At 47.2% G+C, this 18,781-nt stretch overlaps 1 protein-coding gene across 1 annotated transcript; it reads left to right on the plus strand.

The window, feature by feature from the left end:
* Positions 1-315: 315 nt before the first annotated feature.
* Positions 316-5,417, plus strand: LOC137157881 (butyrophilin subfamily 1 member A1-like). The gene is made up of 4 exons (XM_067555308.1): positions 316-337; positions 535-882; positions 2,900-3,184; positions 5,281-5,417. Exons 1-4 carry the CDS (start codon positions 316-318, stop codon positions 5,415-5,417), a joined length of 792 nt encoding a protein of 263 aa, XP_067411409.1.
* Positions 5,418-18,781: the final 13,364 nt, after the last annotated feature.

Raw genomic sequence — 18,781 nt, forward strand, 5'->3', positions numbered from 1 at the left:
AAACTAATACACATTATGGATATACAAATGACGGTTATCCAATTGCATTTGTTGTAAAATTCATATATAAATTCAGGACACATCTTATTCAATGACAGAACACTGCAGCAGATGCACAGAATATCGACTCATAGACTACAAGGTCAGAAGGGATCATAATGATCATCTTCCAGTCTGAACTCCTGAACAACGCAGGCCACAGAACTTCACCCAACTACTCCTGTAATAGATCCCTAACCTAAGACTGAGTTATTGAAGTCCTCAAATAATGATTTAAAGACTTCAAGTTACAGAGAATCTACCAGCAAGTGACACATGACCCATGACGAAGAGGAAGGTGAAACCCCCCCAGGGCCTCTGTCAATCTGCCCTGGGGGAAAATTCCTTCCTGACTCCAAATATGGCAATCAGCTAAACCCTGAGCACATGGGAAAGACTTATACATAAATTTGAATCATGTGTGATTAAATGTATATTAAATTCCCTTTTATTATTTTTAATTTGATCTTTTCTTTGCCCTGGTGCATTTCACAGCCCCATTCACAATGATTGGACCTGATCACCCTGTCATTGCCGTTGTGGGTGAGGATGTTTTATTACCCTGTCACCTGTCCCCCAGCATGAGTGCTGAGAACATGGAAGTGAGATGGTTCCGATCTGAGTTCACTTCATTTGTACACCTGTATCAGTATGGAAAGGATCAGTATGAGCAGCAGACGCCAGACTATCACGGAAGGACAGAGCTTTTGAAAGCTGGCATCACGGATGGGAATGTTCCCTTGAGGATTGTCGATATCAGACTCTCTGATGAAGGAAAATACCGCTGTTTTGTTCAAGATGGTGTCTTTTATGAAGAAGCTGTATTGGAACTGAAGGTAGCAGGTCAGTAACATGTGTCTGTAATCTCTTAGATGGCTCTTAGACCCAGACCGACAGAGGTACTTAGGTACCTAGCTCCTCATTTCAGGCATCTATGTCCAAAATGTAGGTGCTGCTGAGATCCTCAAAATAGTCATTAAATTAAATAGTCATTAGGCAAGAGACTCAGAGAAGACTCACTCTGTAGTCCAGTGGTTAGGGCGCCCACCTGGTAGGTGGGAGACCCAAGGGCCAGTCCCCCTGCTCTAATTAATCTTTGATTATTTATCCAATCTGGACAAAGAATTAAATAGCCATTGGAGCACAGGGATTGGACCTGAGTTTTCCCACCTCCCATGGGTGTACTCTAAGCACTGGACTACAGTCTCTCTCTCTGGCCCAATGACTGTTCTACTGTTTATAAATATTTAAATAGTCATTGGGCCAGAGAGAAAGAGAGGCAAGATTTTTCTAGGTCATAATCCTGAACTTTAATTGAAATTTCTCAGTATGAACAGATAAACAGTTCATGTTGTTGGATCAAGAGTCACTTACTCAGCAGGTGGGTCCAACAAATCTTTATTAAGGCAAAACATTCAGCAAGTGGCAATCAGTTACTCACCAGTGGGAAGCTCATTGGGATGATCTCATCACAGCCACCTCCAACAATGGACAACACAGCTTCCACCTCCCTTTACTGCAAAAATTTATTTATAACTTTTTGTTATATTTACATATGCATTAGTCTTCCATTTCCACGTTAACTCTCCTGCCCTGTCACTACAGGTTTAATGTTACTTCAACCCGCTCTTTTCTTGCTTTTTTGTTACTTTATCTTTTTTTCTCTCTCCCAAACATAATTACTCTGCAACTTCTTACACGTAGGCAGTTCTGCTTATGCTGTTAAATGTTACCAGAACAAACCCTTAAAATCCATATCAGGCTTCTGTCTGGCCTAAATATGACTATGCTCCCAACAAATGCCATGCCAAAGACGCCAGCTGGGGCTCGAGGCTTCCGCCCCCTGGGGTGAAAGCCCTGAGCCCTGGCAGGTGCTACCCTCAGGGTGAAAGCTGTGAGTCCTGGCAGGTGACTTTGAGCCCCAGGAGGTGCCCCCCATGGGTCAGAAGCTCCAAGATCCCCCTCTCTACCTCAGGGCAGAAGCCTCAAGCTCCCCCCATGCTGGTAGGTGGAGAATGGGGGTGGGGGGTTCTGCAAACCACACGCTAGATGTCAAACAGCCGGATGCAGCTCATGAACCATGGTTTGGCCACCCTTGATCTAGACCATCCCTGACAGGTGTTTGTCCAGCCTGGTCTTAAAAACCTCCAGTGACGGTGTTTCCACAGCCTCTCTTGGAAGCGTATTCCAGAGTTTAACTATCCTTACAGTTAGAATGGTTTTCCTAATATCTCACCTAGATCTCCGTGGATGCAGATTAGGACCATAACTTCTTGTCCTACCTTCAGTGGGCACGGAGACCCAAAACAGATTAGAACTGGAAAAGGGGATCTTTTATTCTGGTACACGTTCACATTGACAACTAAGCAGCCTCCTTCTTGAGAAATTTCTTCACAGTTCACACACCCCACAACTCCCTGGAGCATGCTCAGTATAGTCTTAAGGCTTCTACCAATAAATAGCTATTCTCACACTAAAAACAATGAGAGTCCTGTAGCACTTTATTCTCACACTGGCCACCAGAAGGTGATAGGCATAACAAAAGTACCGTTAACATTATGAAATCAGAAATCAAGGGTAAAATCTCTTGCATTCTTTGCCCCCGTCACATCACCTACAAAGCTGTCGATAACACACTCCCACATTCTGTAAGGTTTTCACTTCCATTTCTGTGGCCCCAGTACTGCAACACACTTAAGCAAATGCTTCACAAGTGCTTAAGTCTCACTGAACTCAAGTTTTCTGTTTCCATGCATATCAACAATAAAGAAAGTGTATTCAATCATTGTATTGAAAATGTAAACGTTTATACGCTGGGCTGTATCCTTATCTCATTTAACACTGATTCATTTTACTCTAGCCTCAGGCTCTGCACCTCACATCTCTGTTGAGGGTCACCAGGATGGAGGGATCCGAGTGGTGTGTCAGTCAGCTGGATGGTACCCAGAGCCTGAGGTGCTGTGGAGAGATCTCAGTGGGCAGCCTTTATCTTTATCAACTGAAACAAAATCTGAAGAGGAACATGGTTTCTTTGAAATAAAAAATTCTATCATTATAACAGAAAATTCAAACCAGGATTTGTCCTGTTCTATAAGGAATACCCACCTGAACCAAGGAAAGGAATCAATAACTTTTTATATATCAGGTCAGTTAACACCAAAACCACACGCTGTCATACTCAACAGGGAGAAAAATCAGATTGTTAAATTATACAAAAGTTAAAATATTCCCTCACAAAAAACGACAGTTGAGATAAAGTTAAGGTTGAGAGCACAATTTAGGATAAATGCATTCCAGGGATATTGTAGTTATCCCAGAAACTAGCATTTTGAATGCAGGAAATTCAGGGTGAAGGTTACATTTAAAAGAAATCCAAGTGTATTACTGCAATAGAACTGCCCTGTAGAGACACCGTATATATATATAATTTATAATTGTGATTAAAACATGATGGTTAGTGTTTGTAGTCCCATATTACATTAAACTGATATTTAAAGTCACTTTAGATTTTTTTTCTCATAGGTTCCACAGGAGAGTGTTAAGGTGTAATGGGGGCCCTACTGATAGGTTGGACTTTCTGCATCCTAGTGAACTGGTGGATCAAATACTAGGCTTCTTGCCCCAGTGAAGATGGAGAGGGAGATGTGATACGCTGTGATTTTTTGAACATAGTGGAAATTTGTGACTGATGAATCTCTGCTTATGGTTGGTCAGAAGAAAGGCAGGTCCAAGAAAGTCTGTAGCCCTGGGAATAGTCAGTTGAGCATGTGACACCCTACAAGGTCCCAAGTTTTAATATGAAGTTTGATTTCTCATCCTTTAGCAAACTTCACACCCAGAAAGGGGTTGCCATAACAACAAAATCCTGTGGGCCTGATACAAAGCCCATTAAAGATGTCAGTAGGATTTGGATCAGTTCCTATGGACTCATTTTGAAGATCAGTTCCTATGGCAGTAATTCCTATGCCAGCCGAAGTGAAGAGTATATGGATATTAATCTGCCCTCCTTAATTATTTATTTCCACTCTTAAACCCTCAGATTTTTTTTACTATGAAGTTCCCTGCTTTTACAAAAGTTTTAATTTTATTTCAGTATAAGTTTTCTGTTGATAAATTTAATGATTAACTATAATTTCTCTTTCTACACGTTTTAACTGTATTATTAATTTCATCAACAGAAGGAGGCACTTTCCTATGAGTTGTCTCCTGGGTTGGGTGATGGGTTCAGAAGCCACGGTTATCCATCAAAGTGAAGAATGTTTAAAAGGACAACCAGAATTAAACTATAACCAAACAAACCATAAACAAACCCACTATTAAATATATATACAATTATTCACACACACAGCTGCATGCACAGATACACACAGCATGTTAAATGAACATCAAGATGGCAAAATCTTGGAATCAAATGTTCGGATATAGCAGAATTAAAGTTCCCTGTGCATTCTAAATTTGGTTCCTTTGTATCTATGCATTATGATATAGTTTTTAATACCATGATCACATACTATTGTCCCCTGCCACCAATTGTCACCACTGATCACCACTATTGTCCACTGCCTTACCCATGAGACCAGACTTTCCTTGCCTCGTTCTCTACACATCTTCCAGCTTCTGCAAGAAATGAGGCCAGGGTCCTACAGGCAACAGCCTCCTTCATTGCAAAACCCAGATACATCCCCAGAGCTGGTGTATCCAGTGCACTGAATGAGGCAAGAGTCCTGGGGGAAAAATAGCATTGGGTCATTTAGTTAAAGACTGCTGTAATGCCTGTGCACAAAGGGCCCAATTAAGGTTGCTCTGTCTCTTTGCCCAACCGATCTCAGATGTAACCCCGCACTCCAGCTCCTTCTCAGATGTGACTCCTTTTCCCCGTTCCCCATCCCAGTTCTCTGTTCCCTGTACTGGTTCCCACTCCCAGTCTCCTTCACAGGGAAGTTTCGAGCCACCTTAATAGTAGATGATGTGACCAGCTTCACTTAGAGAGAAAGAGAGAGGGAGGAGGGGAAAGGCGGGTAGGACTGCCAGCACTTTAGATAGAATCGAATGATGTATTAAATACTATCAAAAGTGGGTGAGCAGATTCTCTTTTTAAAATTGATTTCTGCCAGTTTTTATATTGCAGGGAGCAATTTTTCCCACACTTGTTTCACATAAATCCTGATGTGATCTTTTTTCATAGAATAAAAGTATACTGTTTATTATTACAGTTTCCAAACCGTGAGCTTTTTGTTTCAGATTCCTTTTTCCCAAGAATGTCTCCCTGGATGGTGGCTTGGAGTGTGATTCTGGTGATTTTGTTGGTGTTCATCAGCCTTACTCTTATTCTGTTCAAATTAAAAGGTGAAGCTCTAATGGGGGAAAATACAGTGTAATCAGAATGAGATTTTCTTTTTAGAAAAGACAGTTTAGATTTTCTACATGAGAAAGTTACACCAGCTTATGACGTGAATTTAAATTGATTTTGTTAAACCAGAGCAAACCCCTGTGTGGACACTTCAGTTTAGTTTGAACCTGTTCCTCAGCTTAAAAAAAACCCTAAAACTAGGTTTGCACTAGTTTTTAACTAGACTTTCAGTGGGGCCTGATGGAATTAGGTTCCCAACTCCCATTGAAATACAATGTGCTTTGGCTCTTAACTCCCCTACGCTTCTATGCAAATCTCTGTGTTAAGTGGTTTTTGATGTTAAATTCTATGGTATTCAAAAGATTATTGTGGCATTAATGAACAGCTTATTACTGTTGGTGTGGCAGGCTCGATCAGGTGTTTTTTTGTTGTGAACTTGTGAGCAAATCTTCAGCCTTGGGGACGATGGGCTATGTTTTTGTTGTTAGTTTTGGGCTCTACCAAGTATCCGGAAGAGGGGGCTGAACAGGAAACAGGAGAGTTTGCTCATTGTCTTGATCTCAGGTTAGAGTCAATTCTTGAGGAATCAAGTCTTGAAGTTCTCTAGGAAGCAAATATCCACAAGATTGGTGCTATGCCCCAGCTTTTAAACAGATTCTCGGAGGAAGCTTTCAGCCTGCCACAACTCCAAGGGGTCTCATTCTTCCTTCAGAGTAGATCCCACAGCCTCACAACCTTCTTGAATGAGCCTCTGGGCTCCAGCACTTCTGTTTTCACAACAAGAGCTCTGCCCAGCGAGTCCATACTGAGACAGATTACTGAACAGAGGCTTGGATGCTCTTCAGGGACTTAAGTCAGACTTAATATTAAATGTACATGAAATGCAAAATGTTCATAGCCTTAATACTCACAATTAAGGGAATCAGGCTGCCTAAACTATGACCCCGTAAAGATACCAGCCTCCCTTCTTCTTTGTTTGTATGTGGATTATGAAATACCCAGCACAGATGTTTCAGTTCTTTTCTTCCTATGTCATGTGTTATTTCTAGCGATGGTGAGTTCAGGGTGGGATTTGAATGGTAACTGACCTGCTATATAAACTGCCGATTCCTTGTCTTGATTGAGAACCGTGTTTCTGATGCAACAGGACAAGTTTTGGTTTGACTGTTCTTTTACAACAATAGCAGTTTCTGTATCAAACAGGTTGTTATTCCCTCGGGATTTTGTTTCAGAGAGTGATGGTAAATGTCGCCCATTGAGATCTTTCCACAGCACCTCAGGCTCTGGGTACCAACCAGCTGATCGACAAATCACCCGGATCCCTCCATCCTGGTGACCCTCAACAGAGATGAGAGGAGCAGAGCCTAGTCCTAAAGGGAGAAATACAAAAATGTGTTAATTCCATGAGTTAATTTATAAGGCATAAGGGAGGAGGGACAGTTTGTGGATCCCTTCCCCACACTAGAAAGCACTAATTCATGTGGGTAGCCAGTTGAAGGTTAAATAGATACTGAAATCTCTGAAATCCCAATGCTCACGGACACTCAAAATATGTGAAGAAATATTTAAAATAATAGCACTGAGTCAGTCAGAAATATTGTCCTCTCAACACAGAAGCAACTGAGTGCTCAGCACTTTTGGAGATATGACCCCTTCATTTAGATACCTGAATGGGACATGAACTTTTGGAAAATCTGATAGTAAGTGCATTGGATAGATATATTTATTGTAAAAAAATGTAATTGGCTTCATGGTTACAGTGTCAAAGCAGCAAGGGAGAAATATCCATCTTGTCCAAGCGTGGTAAATACATAACTCCCCACCACCACCATCACAATTATACGGAATCAGGAAATAAGAAGGCTGCATCTGATTTTAACTACACCCCTAAGTAACAACCGGTAGTGAACCGATAAGAAGGCCATAATAGTCTGGCAATCCCACTTTAGCCACACATTCTAGAAAAGACTGCAGAGCAACTGGAAGGCCATATTTGTGCACAAGTCCTTTCCCCATTAACTAAAGACCCTTTCTGGAGTCAATCAAGATTGGGCAAGAAAGTGCCTCGGCCATCCTAAAAATGTTTTTTTTAAAGTCAGGAAAATTGTCAGGGAGTCACAGTTGTTGTATTAGGAAAGAATAAATCCTGCAGGCCACACAAAGATAAAACAGACACAAGCCACTGACCTGCTACCCGTAGTTCCAATACGGTTTCTTCATAAAATGTATCATCTTTCACAAAACAGCGGTATTGTCCTTCATCAGAGAGTCTGATACTGAGAATCCTCAAGGCAATGTTTCCATCTGTGAGTCCAGCTTTCAAAAGCTCTGTCTTTTCCCGATACTCTGGCATCTGCCTTTCATCCTGATCCTTCCCATCACGATACAGGTGCACAAAGGAGAAAAACTCAGACCGGAACCATCTCACCTCCATGTTTGCAGCGCTCATCCTGGGGGACAGGTGACAGGGCAACACAGTGTCCTGACCCAGGGTGGCAGTGACAGGTTCAGGGGATCCAATCACTGTGAACTTGGCTGGAAAATGAATTAGAAAAAAAAAAAAAAAAAAGCTCAGAGGAAGGTGGGAATTGGATAGGAAGGAAACATCCAACAGGTTCCATTTCCAAAAAGTTCAGGCAGAGGCAGACACCGGCATGGAAAATTTCAGCCTGAATGTTTCAGGGAGAGCAGTGCTCATGTGCAGTGGGGGTGGGGCTGTGTTATAAGAACACTCAGCCGCAGTGCATGGCCCAGACACACAGCACTGAGAGGGGGCGTGGAGCTGATAACAGACAAGTTTGGCGCATGGCAGAGGCACAGAACATTGGACGGAGTGGGGAGCTGAGAACAGGGCAGTTCAGTGCATGGCACAGGTGCTGACATGGGGTGGGAAGCTGAAGAGGGGTGTGTTCTGTCCATGGCACAGTCACACATCAGAGAAACTGAGGCAGAGAACTGGGAATGGACGTGCTCGGTGTGTGGTTGAGACACGCTTCCTATTCAACAGCCTGTTTTTCTAAGTGCTCTGGAATTCACATGAAACTTGCTGGGCCTCAACAGGACTAAGGGTAGGGTAGGTGGGCCATATCTGGTGTTCTTTCACCATGGTGCTCCTGAGACAAAGCCCTGTTGCTACAGCCAATTCTTGGACTATTATGGGTCAATACATCATATGATCAAGAGACCAAATAACCACACTTAACCAAGTGTGTTGCCTAAAGATAAAACAGTTCACTATGAAAAGGAGACACACACCCCCTCCCTCCGAGAAGCAATTATTATCAGGCAGTGTGCTTATCGTACGCAGAGGGTGTGCTTCAGAAATACACACCCCAAAACCACTTACATTTATATCATGACAAGTGAAACAGCACTTTATACATCACCTACGATCTCGGCCACCACTTCCTTAACACGTTCTTCACCTTCCCTATCTGTGTTTTGGACACCACATTCCAAATCAGGGGGGTGTAGTGATACCTCCATTATATATATAATGCATATTATAGGGCTACCGTGCACATAGTACCTAATAATATGGTGTATGCTACACCTCACGTAGATGTATTCACTAACAGGCCCAATTAAAATGTCACATGATATCAATATATTCTGGTTCTTCTTCTGTTTTGTGCACATGTGAGTCTCAGACGATGCCTCTGATCTTTTTTACATCTGAAACCCACTCATTTAATTTATTGATTTTTTAAATTATTATTTATTATTATTATTAAACTCCTCAATACGTGTCCATCTAACGCTTTGTTAATCCTTGACAGTCTTTTAAAAATACTTGTGTGAATAAAGAGACATTTACACTGCCCCAGAAACAAATAAAATAACCCAGCAGCAACACAATCAGAGCCAAAATTGAATAATGAAGGTGCTGATCTCGCTGTATGGTTAAGTTTACATCCTGTCAGTTGTCCCACTGACTTTGAGTTAAGCATGTTGTTAAGACACTTCAGGGGCCTAAATAAATCGTCCAAGAAACAGCAGACACAGTGCGGATTCCTACCTGATTCCATCTTGTGAACATAAAACGTAAGGAAGAAAATAAAACCAGGGAGAGGGGAGCTGGCTCTGGAGCCATGACAGAAAAAGAGAACCTTCATCTTCACTGTAACTTGATCTAGACAACAGGAAGAAGAAGGGAAGAAAACCTTAACATAGTGAGCATAACCCTCATTAACATTAAATCATTAAAGTCAAACATTAAAGAAAACACGTTAAATAAAAAATGAGTAAATATGTTATTAAGTGAACTTTTCATATTATGGAGTTAGAACAGCCATTCTATTAAAGTTGAAAATATATTTCCTTTATGAGTCTGATTTTGTCCCATCCCTACAAAAAAAGAGAAAGAGAGATTCTTGACTTTTCTTTTTACGCATTTCTCTACTTTCAACATATCACAGGCAAGTGATTCAGTCCCATAACCAGAGCTATTAAATAACAGGGAATACAGAGAAAGATGCTCCACCATACAGTTGGATTTGCATGAGTTTATAACTTACTTTACAAAACAGAAACATATCAAATCTCCCTTTGAATGCATTGAGAGCAGGATCAGGTCCAGTTTTCTTTAATAAAATATAAGAGGAAAGAAATAAATTGTTAAATCCAATAACCAAAATAGGTTGGTGTTAAATTACAATGAAAGGAGAAAATAGATCGTGTGTCATTTTGAATATAGATTCAAAAGCAAAGTTTGTGCTCAGAGTAAGACACATTTATCCTGGGATTATAGGATCATTTTGCCGCACTGGTGCACTGTGGGTCTCCGGCGCACAGGGGCCAATGCTTGCATTTGCGCCCTGCCCCATCGGTGGCAGCGGCAGTGCCCCACGGAGGGAAGGGGGGTCTGTGGGCTTGTTTCCCGCTCTCCCCCACTCCCTCTTCACTGTGGTGCAGTTGGGAGCGGGAGGGGGCAGATGCCCCTGGGCTGCCCAGTGGCAGGGGTGTGTGTGTGTGTGAGACAGGTTCTGCCCTGGAGCCCTGCCCTTGGGTTGGCTGCCTGGCCCTTGCACACTAGGGTCCCCAGGACTCCCTGGGGTCCTTAAACTTCCAAAGCTGGGCTGTGTGTGCAGATCATCATCCCCGGGGCAGCAACTCCCGCCCCCGCCTGAGCAGCCCAGTCTGTGCCAGTGTCACAAGGTGCTTGCTCCAGCCTTTCTAACAGGTGGATGTGAAGGGGGGGGGGCAGATCACGGTGAAATCTGCAGCAGCTTCAGACTAAGCCCAGAGCCTGCGGCTGAGAGCTGCCCTCCAGTGGAGTCAGTGATTGCTTCAAGAGTGAACATTTTAAAAAGTAAAAACAACGAGAGTTTTGTAGCACCTTAAAGACTAACAAATTTCTGCAGGCATCAGCTTTCGTGGGCTTCTGGGTACCTACTACAGGACAGATCCAACAAAGAAAACAACAGAACAGCACTGGTCATCACCTACAGCCCCCAGCTAAAATCTCTCCACCACATCGTTAGGGATCTACAACCTGTCCTAGCAGATGATCCCTCACTTGCTCAAGCCGTGGGAGGCAGACCTATCCTTGCTTACAGACAGGCCCCCAACCTGAAGCAAATACTCACCAGCAACCGTACACCATACAACAAGAACACTAACCCAGGAACCTATCCCTGCAACAAACCCCGTTGCCAGCTCTGCCCGCACACGGACTCCAGTGACACCATCACAGCTCCTAACCACATCAGCCACACCACCAGGAGCTCATTCACCTGCACATCTACTAATGTGATATGTGCCATCATGTGCCAGCAATGCCCCTCTGCCATGTACATTGGCCAAACCGGACTGTCACTGCACACAAGAATCAATGGACACAAATCAGACATAAAAAATGGTAACATCCATAAACCAGTGGGAGAGCACTTCAATCTCCCAGGACACTCTGTAGCTGACTCAAAAGTTGCCAAACTTCTACAACAAACCTTCAAAAACAGACTTCAGCGAGAAACTGCAGAGCTGGAACTGATCTGCAAACTTGACACAGTCAGACTGGGTCTGAACAGGGACTTGGCATGGTTCTCTCATTGCAAGAATTGTCACTGTTCACACATTCTCACCTCCTAATCAACGCTTGTGAATAGGCCTCAACTACCCGAACTGAACTGACTTTGTTAGCACTTGCCCTCCCCATTGTTATGTTTCTTACCCTTAGATGTGTATATATATATATATATATATATATATATATATATATATACACACACACACACCCCTATCTGTGATTTCAACTTCATGCATCTGACGAAGTGGGTTGCAGCCCATGAAAGCTCATGCCCGTAGAAATGTGTCAGTCTTTAAGGTGCTGCAGACTCTGCTGGTTTTGCGGTGCACAGACTAACCCGGCTCCGCTCTGGGACTTTTAAAAAGTGCTGCAGGTTCCCAGCCCTGCCATTGGCTCTGCCACACGCTGCCTTCCTATTGGCTGAGCAACCACCAGACCGGAGGGGTGAGGAGGGGAAAGAGGAGCAAGCAACATCATGCGGGGGCGGGAAGGGGAGGAGGGGCGAGGAGCGTGGCCAGTCCCCTCCCCCCCACGCCCCTGTCTAGCAGTGAACAATTCACCTTGGGGCAGCGATAAATGTCTGCTGAGAATAGCAGAGCGATGCAGAGGCAGATGCATTCAGTTGACAGCAGCTCACCCACCTACTCCTGGGGATCAGCTTCGGGGCAGTGCTGAGATCTGGGGTTTTCTAAACTCCGCACCCATTCCCCTGCAGTGAGTTTACACTGTCCGCGGCTGGGTCCGTTCCGAGGCTGCAGGGTTAATTCTGGTCTGTGTCCTGTGCCGGGCACTGCTGGAAACGGGTCCGCCTCGGCCCCTGCACCGAGATCGGAATCGAAAGTAGAAAAGTCCCAGGACAGAGGCGGGGCTGTCCGTGCCCGTCACATCCTCATTACGCTGCGGGGGGAAGGATCCTCTCTCCAAGCCCCCCCCCCCCGGTGTTTGAGGGCAGCAGGCTCCGCTTTCCACGGCCCGATCTGGCCGGGCCGAGAACTGCTAAACACTGTCACAATGTTCGCTACATTTTCATCTCAGCCCGAATGGAAACTTCCCCTTTCATCGCCGCAGTAACAAACCCCCGTTGTGCTGCTGAGCGGGGGGTGCGGTGACGCCTGGGTCTGTGTCGCTGTCAGGGCTGGAGGTGCGAGCCCAGCCCATCTCTGCTCTCAGAGCAGAGTCTAGCCCGGATCAAGCAGCGTTAGCTGAGTCCCAGCTCGGATGGTCCGTGCGGACACGGGGCTGTCCTGGGCCGAGTCATCACCGCAGGTTCCTGAACCCCTGAATCAAACCTCCAGGTTCTTGCTGCTCCTTTACAAGTGGCAGCGCATTGCTGGGGTCAGACCAAGACAATCCCAGTGCGATGGTTTCACAGGTCCATGTAACTGTCTGCCATCACCTGAACACGACTTGGAAGAGCAGGAAGCCCTGACTGCAGGAATCCAGTTAACAGACACCAAGGTGGGGCAGCTCATCTCTTTCATTGCACCAATTGCTGTTGGGGAGAGAGAGAAGATTTTGACACCGAGCTCTTCAACTGGACCAGTCACAGTAGAGGGGCCATTAACACCACTGCAGCCATAGGACAAAAAGAGGGTTAGTGGGTCACAGCTGGTTGTAATGAGCCATAAATCCCGTGTGTCTGTCAGTCCTTGATTGTTAGTGTCTGGCAGGCTCCATTTACAAAACGCTCCTGCTGGGGCAGAGTTTCCAGCTTCTCCCCATAGCCCCAAACTGTATTTAACTAATTCTGTGTCTCAGTCACCCCCACATCTGCCTGTCTCCAGCCCAGCTAGTAATTCTGCCCCTTGCTCAGCCCCTACATCTGCCCCTCAGCACCATGTCAGTCTGAGCTCTGTGTGTCTGCGACATACCCCAGCTTGCCCCGTCCCAGCGCTGAGCTGAGCCAGCCGGCCTGGTGCCACTGGGCAGGGGTCCAGCCAGTCTGGCCCCACAGAGAACTGACCAGCCCAGCCGGGACTCTGGTACCAGCCTGGCTGGGGGCATTTTCAATGTACAATTGAGACTCGCCCATGTCAGCCTGGTCCCACTTCAGTGTTCTGTGCTTCCTATTCCCTGCCCCCCAGCACTGCCACCAGCCTGTGGCAGGGTCAATGGCACTGGGTGTGTGACCAACATCACAGTCTGAGATATTTTGAACTAACTTGAGAAAAAAAATTGGGGGAAAGTTGTTTCTGTATCAGTTTCCCACCTTTCACCATCAACTCCTGACCGTTTCCCCTCCCTCCCCCCCCCGACCTTGTTCTTGTCCTCCTCTCCCGCCCATGTCACTGAGGGAGACTTTCCCCGGAGAAACTGAAGGATGCCAATTAAGCACGAAAGGTTTCTGTTTGTAATGAACTTTTCCACTTGGTGGTTTTTAACATAAGGAAAATATTTGTCCTTGTTTGGTTTGGCCCATTTGCTTTGATGGCTGTGTTGTGTTGGGGATAGGGGTCTGGTTTCCCTTCTCAGGGGCTCTGCCCTTTGTCACATACTGGGCTTAGAGGTGCTGCTCATGGGTAACTTGAGCAACTGATTGGACTGAAACTGAGTGCAGCAGGGGAGGTAGCTCTGGGTGTGCGTTTCCCCTCTTGGAAACATAGGTTCTTTTATGTCCTCCATTATCGTAAGAGCTGAGTGATACACAAATCTTCAGTGTATTTATCCTCACACCAGCCATGTAAAATAGGGAAATATTCTTAACCCTTTTCACAGGTGGGGGCTGAGGCCAGAGAAATGAAGTGACTTGCCTGAGGCCACACAGCAAGTCTCACAACACAGAGACTATAACCTGGGTCACCAGTCTCAGGTTCACACCCTGACCACTGGACAATCCTTCCTCTGCAGTTACAGCTCCTCCTTATGCAGTTCTAGCCCTTGTGCTTGACTTAGTGTATGTAGCTGTGTTGGGGAAGAGGTGACATTCAATGCACTGTAAACTTGCTGGGGCAGATCTCAGCAGCACTGTGGAGCAATGAAACTTTACACCAGCTGAGGATCTGCCCAGAACTATATTCCCAGTGATAAATAAATAAAAGGTAGACCAGGGGACTTTAAATTTAGGATCCTTCCAGCACAATCATTCAAGCAAATAGAGTCTCAGCCCCTATGAAATTCTGTTGAGGAAGTCATGCAGACACTGCTTTCAATGTCATATGTAAGAAGAAAAATTCCCATCCCCCAGCCAGAATGAGGAAGACGCTTGTGGGTGGTTGTCAGCTGGTCCGGGTCTCGTGCTCAAGGCAAGTGAGGACAGGAGCGACTGAAGAATCCCACCATCAGACTATGCCATAGGTCCATGGTTCAAATCCTCTCCCCCTAGGTCAAAGAGGGGGACTTTGAACCTGGATCCCCCCCATCCCAGGCAAATGGGCTAAAAGCTATAAAGTGGCTAGCAACCCCAAAACCCGCCCCCATGCTGTGTGCAGGCACCTGCTGCGCTAACTCATTCCCACAAGAAACGACTCCAGCAGTGGGTTGACATGCAGAGTAGGCGTTCGGCCCCCAACCCAGGTTTAGGGCATGTCCCTCTCATAGGCATAATAAAACCACCTCCATGAGCAGCAGCAGCTACGTCAGCAGGAGCAGCTCTCACGCCGCCACAGCGCTGTACACAACGACACTTCTCTGGGTGTAACTTATGTTGCTCAGCAGGAGAGGAGCTATTCACACCCCACAGCAACATAAATTACACCAACACACCCTGTAGGTAGACATTACCTTAGGTGCCTATCTTTGAGAGGGGCGGGGTTTAGGACACACCCTGTTGTGTGCATCTCCCAGTGACTAGTTTAGATGGCTCCCCAGCCAGCATGCTGGTTCTTGTGGATTGTGTTTTAAGGCACCTGCCTGTCTCCATTCATCATACAAGGAGACTAGGCGCCTACCTCAGGCTTTGTGGGTCGCAGGGTTGTTCTTGTGATGTTCTAGGAACCCAAAAGTTAGTTACAGTGAAGCTCAGTGTTGCAACGCACAAGTCCCTTTATGGATCCTACATCCAGTCATTAAAATTAGAGGCTCACAGAAGAGCAAGTCACAGCTCTGGCAACAAGTCTTTCCCTTTACATCCCATCGTTTAGCTCATGTTCACCCGAGGTGAAAGGGTTTTTTTTAATGTTTTTTCAGTGTGAAAGCAAAAATGAGGCCGTGATCTCATTGTACAGTCCTAGTGGAGATGAGGCAAGTGATGCTTTCACCTCAGTGTAGCTAATCGAGGTGACCCATAATCCCCGCAACACCCCTCAACCCACAGATTTCTTCTTGACCAGTTACACGGAGGTGAAACCACCACTTGCCTTGTCTACACTCGGATTGTACAATGTGAGAGAGACACCTGCATCCCAGTGTAGAAAACCCCTCAAAGATTGTCTCTTGCAGCAGGTCCCATCCCATGAACACTCCTGTAGGCAACACAGCAATTACTGATAGATGTTCACCTTTCTTCTGCCTATTTTATATTCAAATTATTGGCTAATGATATAAACTCAGTATCTGTGGAAGCAAAGAACAGAGTCAGCACCATGTGTTCAGCCACCTCTCCACAGAGCACAGCTGAGCAATTCCTGGTTTACATGGCTATCGACAGCACAACAGACGGAGCACGGGCTGGATAGTAACGTATCACAGTAGAACCCCAGCTCCCATCATAAGGGCATGTTGGTATATTCCCTGTTGGTGCTGGGGCAACACAATGAAGTAGGGAAGCAAATCCCATGACTCTGCCCCCAACAACTGCAGCTGGATTATTAAAAAAGAATAAATCAGAATGGTCTTTCATGCTTTATTTACCGGATGCGGAGAGTTTCCTACCTTGTATTTCCTGCAGCCTCCTCCATGAGAAGCACCGAGTGAGATCTGTGCTCTGGGGATCTCCAACCAACTACACACACGGCTTCCCCGGCCTCCTCACAGAGCAGATCCAGGGCTTTGTCGTGTCTCTCACACAGATTCACTCCTCCTGGTTTGAAATCCAGGTGTTTGGAACAACTGTCAGCTAGCAAATATAGTGGAAAAATCAGAGAGCCCCTGCCTGGATCCGGGCTCTGCAGCTGGTGCAGCACAAAGGGCCATAGTCCACCTCTGTCCATGTCTCCCAGTGCTGAGTGATGCAGACTCGGCAGAAGTTGTGCCCACACTGTGTGGTCACCGGGTCCATCAGATATTACAGGCAGATGGGACATTTGGTTTCCTCTTGGATTTCCTGTACCGGAGTCGCTGAGGCCATGGCTGCTGGGATCTCTGCTCCTCTGTTCCCTCTGCACAGAAATGGTTTGGCTGATAATGGGAGGGGCGTGTCTCACTGACATCAGCTGGGCAGGTGCAGAATGAGGTGAAGAAAGAGGAGAGGCTGGGAGGAGGAGCAGGAGAAAGATAAGAAAAGAAGGAAGCAGGAACTCCCTAGGCAAGGAACGGGAGCAGCAGGGTGTGAAGAAGCAAAAAGGGAATGAAAGGAAAAGGGGGGAAGGAAACAAACAAACAAGGAAACAAAAGGTTAATCTCAGGGTCTGTCTACACCAGTGGTTCCCAAAAGTGGCCCCAGGGGTCTTTCAAAGTGGCCCGCTGCTCCCCTCCCGCTGGCTGCAGAAGGGAGGTGCTGCCTAAGGACCCAGGCAGAGCACGTTGCCGCGGGGCTACAAGACCAGCACAGGCTCCTTGCTGCACCCAAGAGGACGGGAGATCAGCGCTGCCCTCCCCTGGCTGTAGCAGGGAGCATGGCAAAGCTCTGCTTGGGTCCCTAGGCGCTGGGTCCTGCTGGAGGCAGTGGGAGGGGAGCACTGATCTCCTGTTCCCCTGGCTGCAGAAGGGAGCCACTTGCTTAGGGACCCAGGTGGAGCGCACGGAGCTACAGGACACGTGTAGTTTCCCTGCTGCAGCCAGCGGGGCGGGAGATCAGCAAGGAGGCAGCCTGCTCACTGAACTCCTTCTGTCTGTCTGCAGTGGGGGGAGCAGCCAGGACCCACCGTGCTTGAGGAGAGGGGGCAGGGCTCTACAAATCAGAGCCTTGCGCTTTGGCCCACACTTAGCGCATCACCCACCGTGACATGAATGCCAGGCCATGTGCGTCAGTGTGTGTGACAGTCACTCATCCACACCAGTGCAGCCGTTCCCAGCCTGTTCGAGGGTGTGGAGCTGTAGACCAGCGGTAGTGTCTGCTGGGGCATCGCAGCCCTTCCTCAGGCCCAGGCCCCGAGGAAGGCCACAGCGCCTGTTACCAGGGGAATGTTCTAGTGCCTGCGCACGGGTCTGAGCCCGGCCCTCAGGCAGGGCGGGCAGACAAGTACCTATAGTCTCCAACCCCCACGCAGGGTGAGACAGGTTCGCAGTCTATGGCCTCTGGCCCTCAGGCGGGTCGAGGCAGGCAGGCAGTGGATGTGCTGTCTAGAGCGGCAGGGGAGAGCACTTCCTCCCGGGGCGGTCAGGGAAGGGGGAGGGGGACACAGGCCCACCCGTCTCCACTGCGTCCCAGCCCAGGCCCTAGCAGTGGCACAGCCGTTGCCACTGAATCAGGGGGCTCCAGCCGCAACACGCCGATTGGGGCTAGCCCCCAATTCAGCCGCTGTCTAGCTGGCTGTCCCTGGGTCACTTCCTCCCCCTGGTGCCCAGGTACCTGAGAGTCCTCCGTGTCCTCAGGGTCGCTGGGGTAACTCAGCACATGGCAGTCTCACCAGTCCCTCCTCGTCGAGCAGCGGCAAGTCGGGGAGCTCCTCTGCAGAGGGCAGCTCCTCCAGGTCACAGGGCTCCTGGGATTCTCCAGCGTCAGGCAGCTCCTCCAGGTCCTGGCCAGCCTCAGGGGGTATCTCCCACCCCCAGGGGCCTTGGTCCAGTCCCTGGGGCCAGGCAAGTCTGGCAGTTTCTGGGGCCTCCACCCTGGGAGGCGGTTGCTCAGAGCGGCTGTTCGGCTGGGGTCAGGCCTAAGCCACAGCCAGCAGGAAGGCACATCTGCCTCCGGTTGCAGCCTTTCCCTTTTTGAGCTGAGGGGCCTGCCTTTTATACTTCCTGTTCCTGCAGAAGCTCCGCCCCTCTGTTGCCAGGCAGATTGCCCTGACGGGCCTGGTATTGTCCAGCCTGGGCATTGCGGCCCTTCCTCGGGCCAGGCTCCAAGGAAGGCCACAGCACCTTCCTACAGGACCCTTTTCAACCTCCAAACACTTCGCGGACCACCACATGCTGCTAGTTGATTTTAAACTATATGAAATTACTTTTTTATTTGAAATTGTACGTTTCCTTGGTAAGGATGTTATTATTTTTCTTTTCCGCAGACCCCCTGTGGCAGCCTCGCGGACCGCCAGGGTTCTGCGGTCCACAGGTTGGGAACCGCTGCACGAGTGCTTTGTCTGCGAGTGTGTGACGTACTGTGAGTAATT

This window comes from Emydura macquarii, unplaced genomic scaffold (assembly GCF_026122565.2).
Source record: "Emydura macquarii macquarii isolate MOO-44397 ecotype Brisbane River unplaced genomic scaffold, CSIRO-AGI_Emac_v2 contig_1624, whole genome shotgun sequence".
Taxonomy (NCBI): Eukaryota; Metazoa; Chordata; order Testudines; family Chelidae; genus Emydura; species Emydura macquarii.

Coding starts and splice junctions, on each gene's coding strand:
- LOC137157881 (XM_067555308.1), top strand. CDS start 316: ATGACCCATGACGAAGAGGAAG. Junction 338..534: donor GACCCATGACGAAGAGGAAG/GTGAAACCCCCC, acceptor TGCATTTCACAG/CCCCATTCACAATGATTGGA. Junction 3,185..5,280: donor AATAACTTTTTATATATCAG/GTCAGTTAACAC, acceptor TTTTTGTTTCAG/ATTCCTTTTTCCCAAGAATG.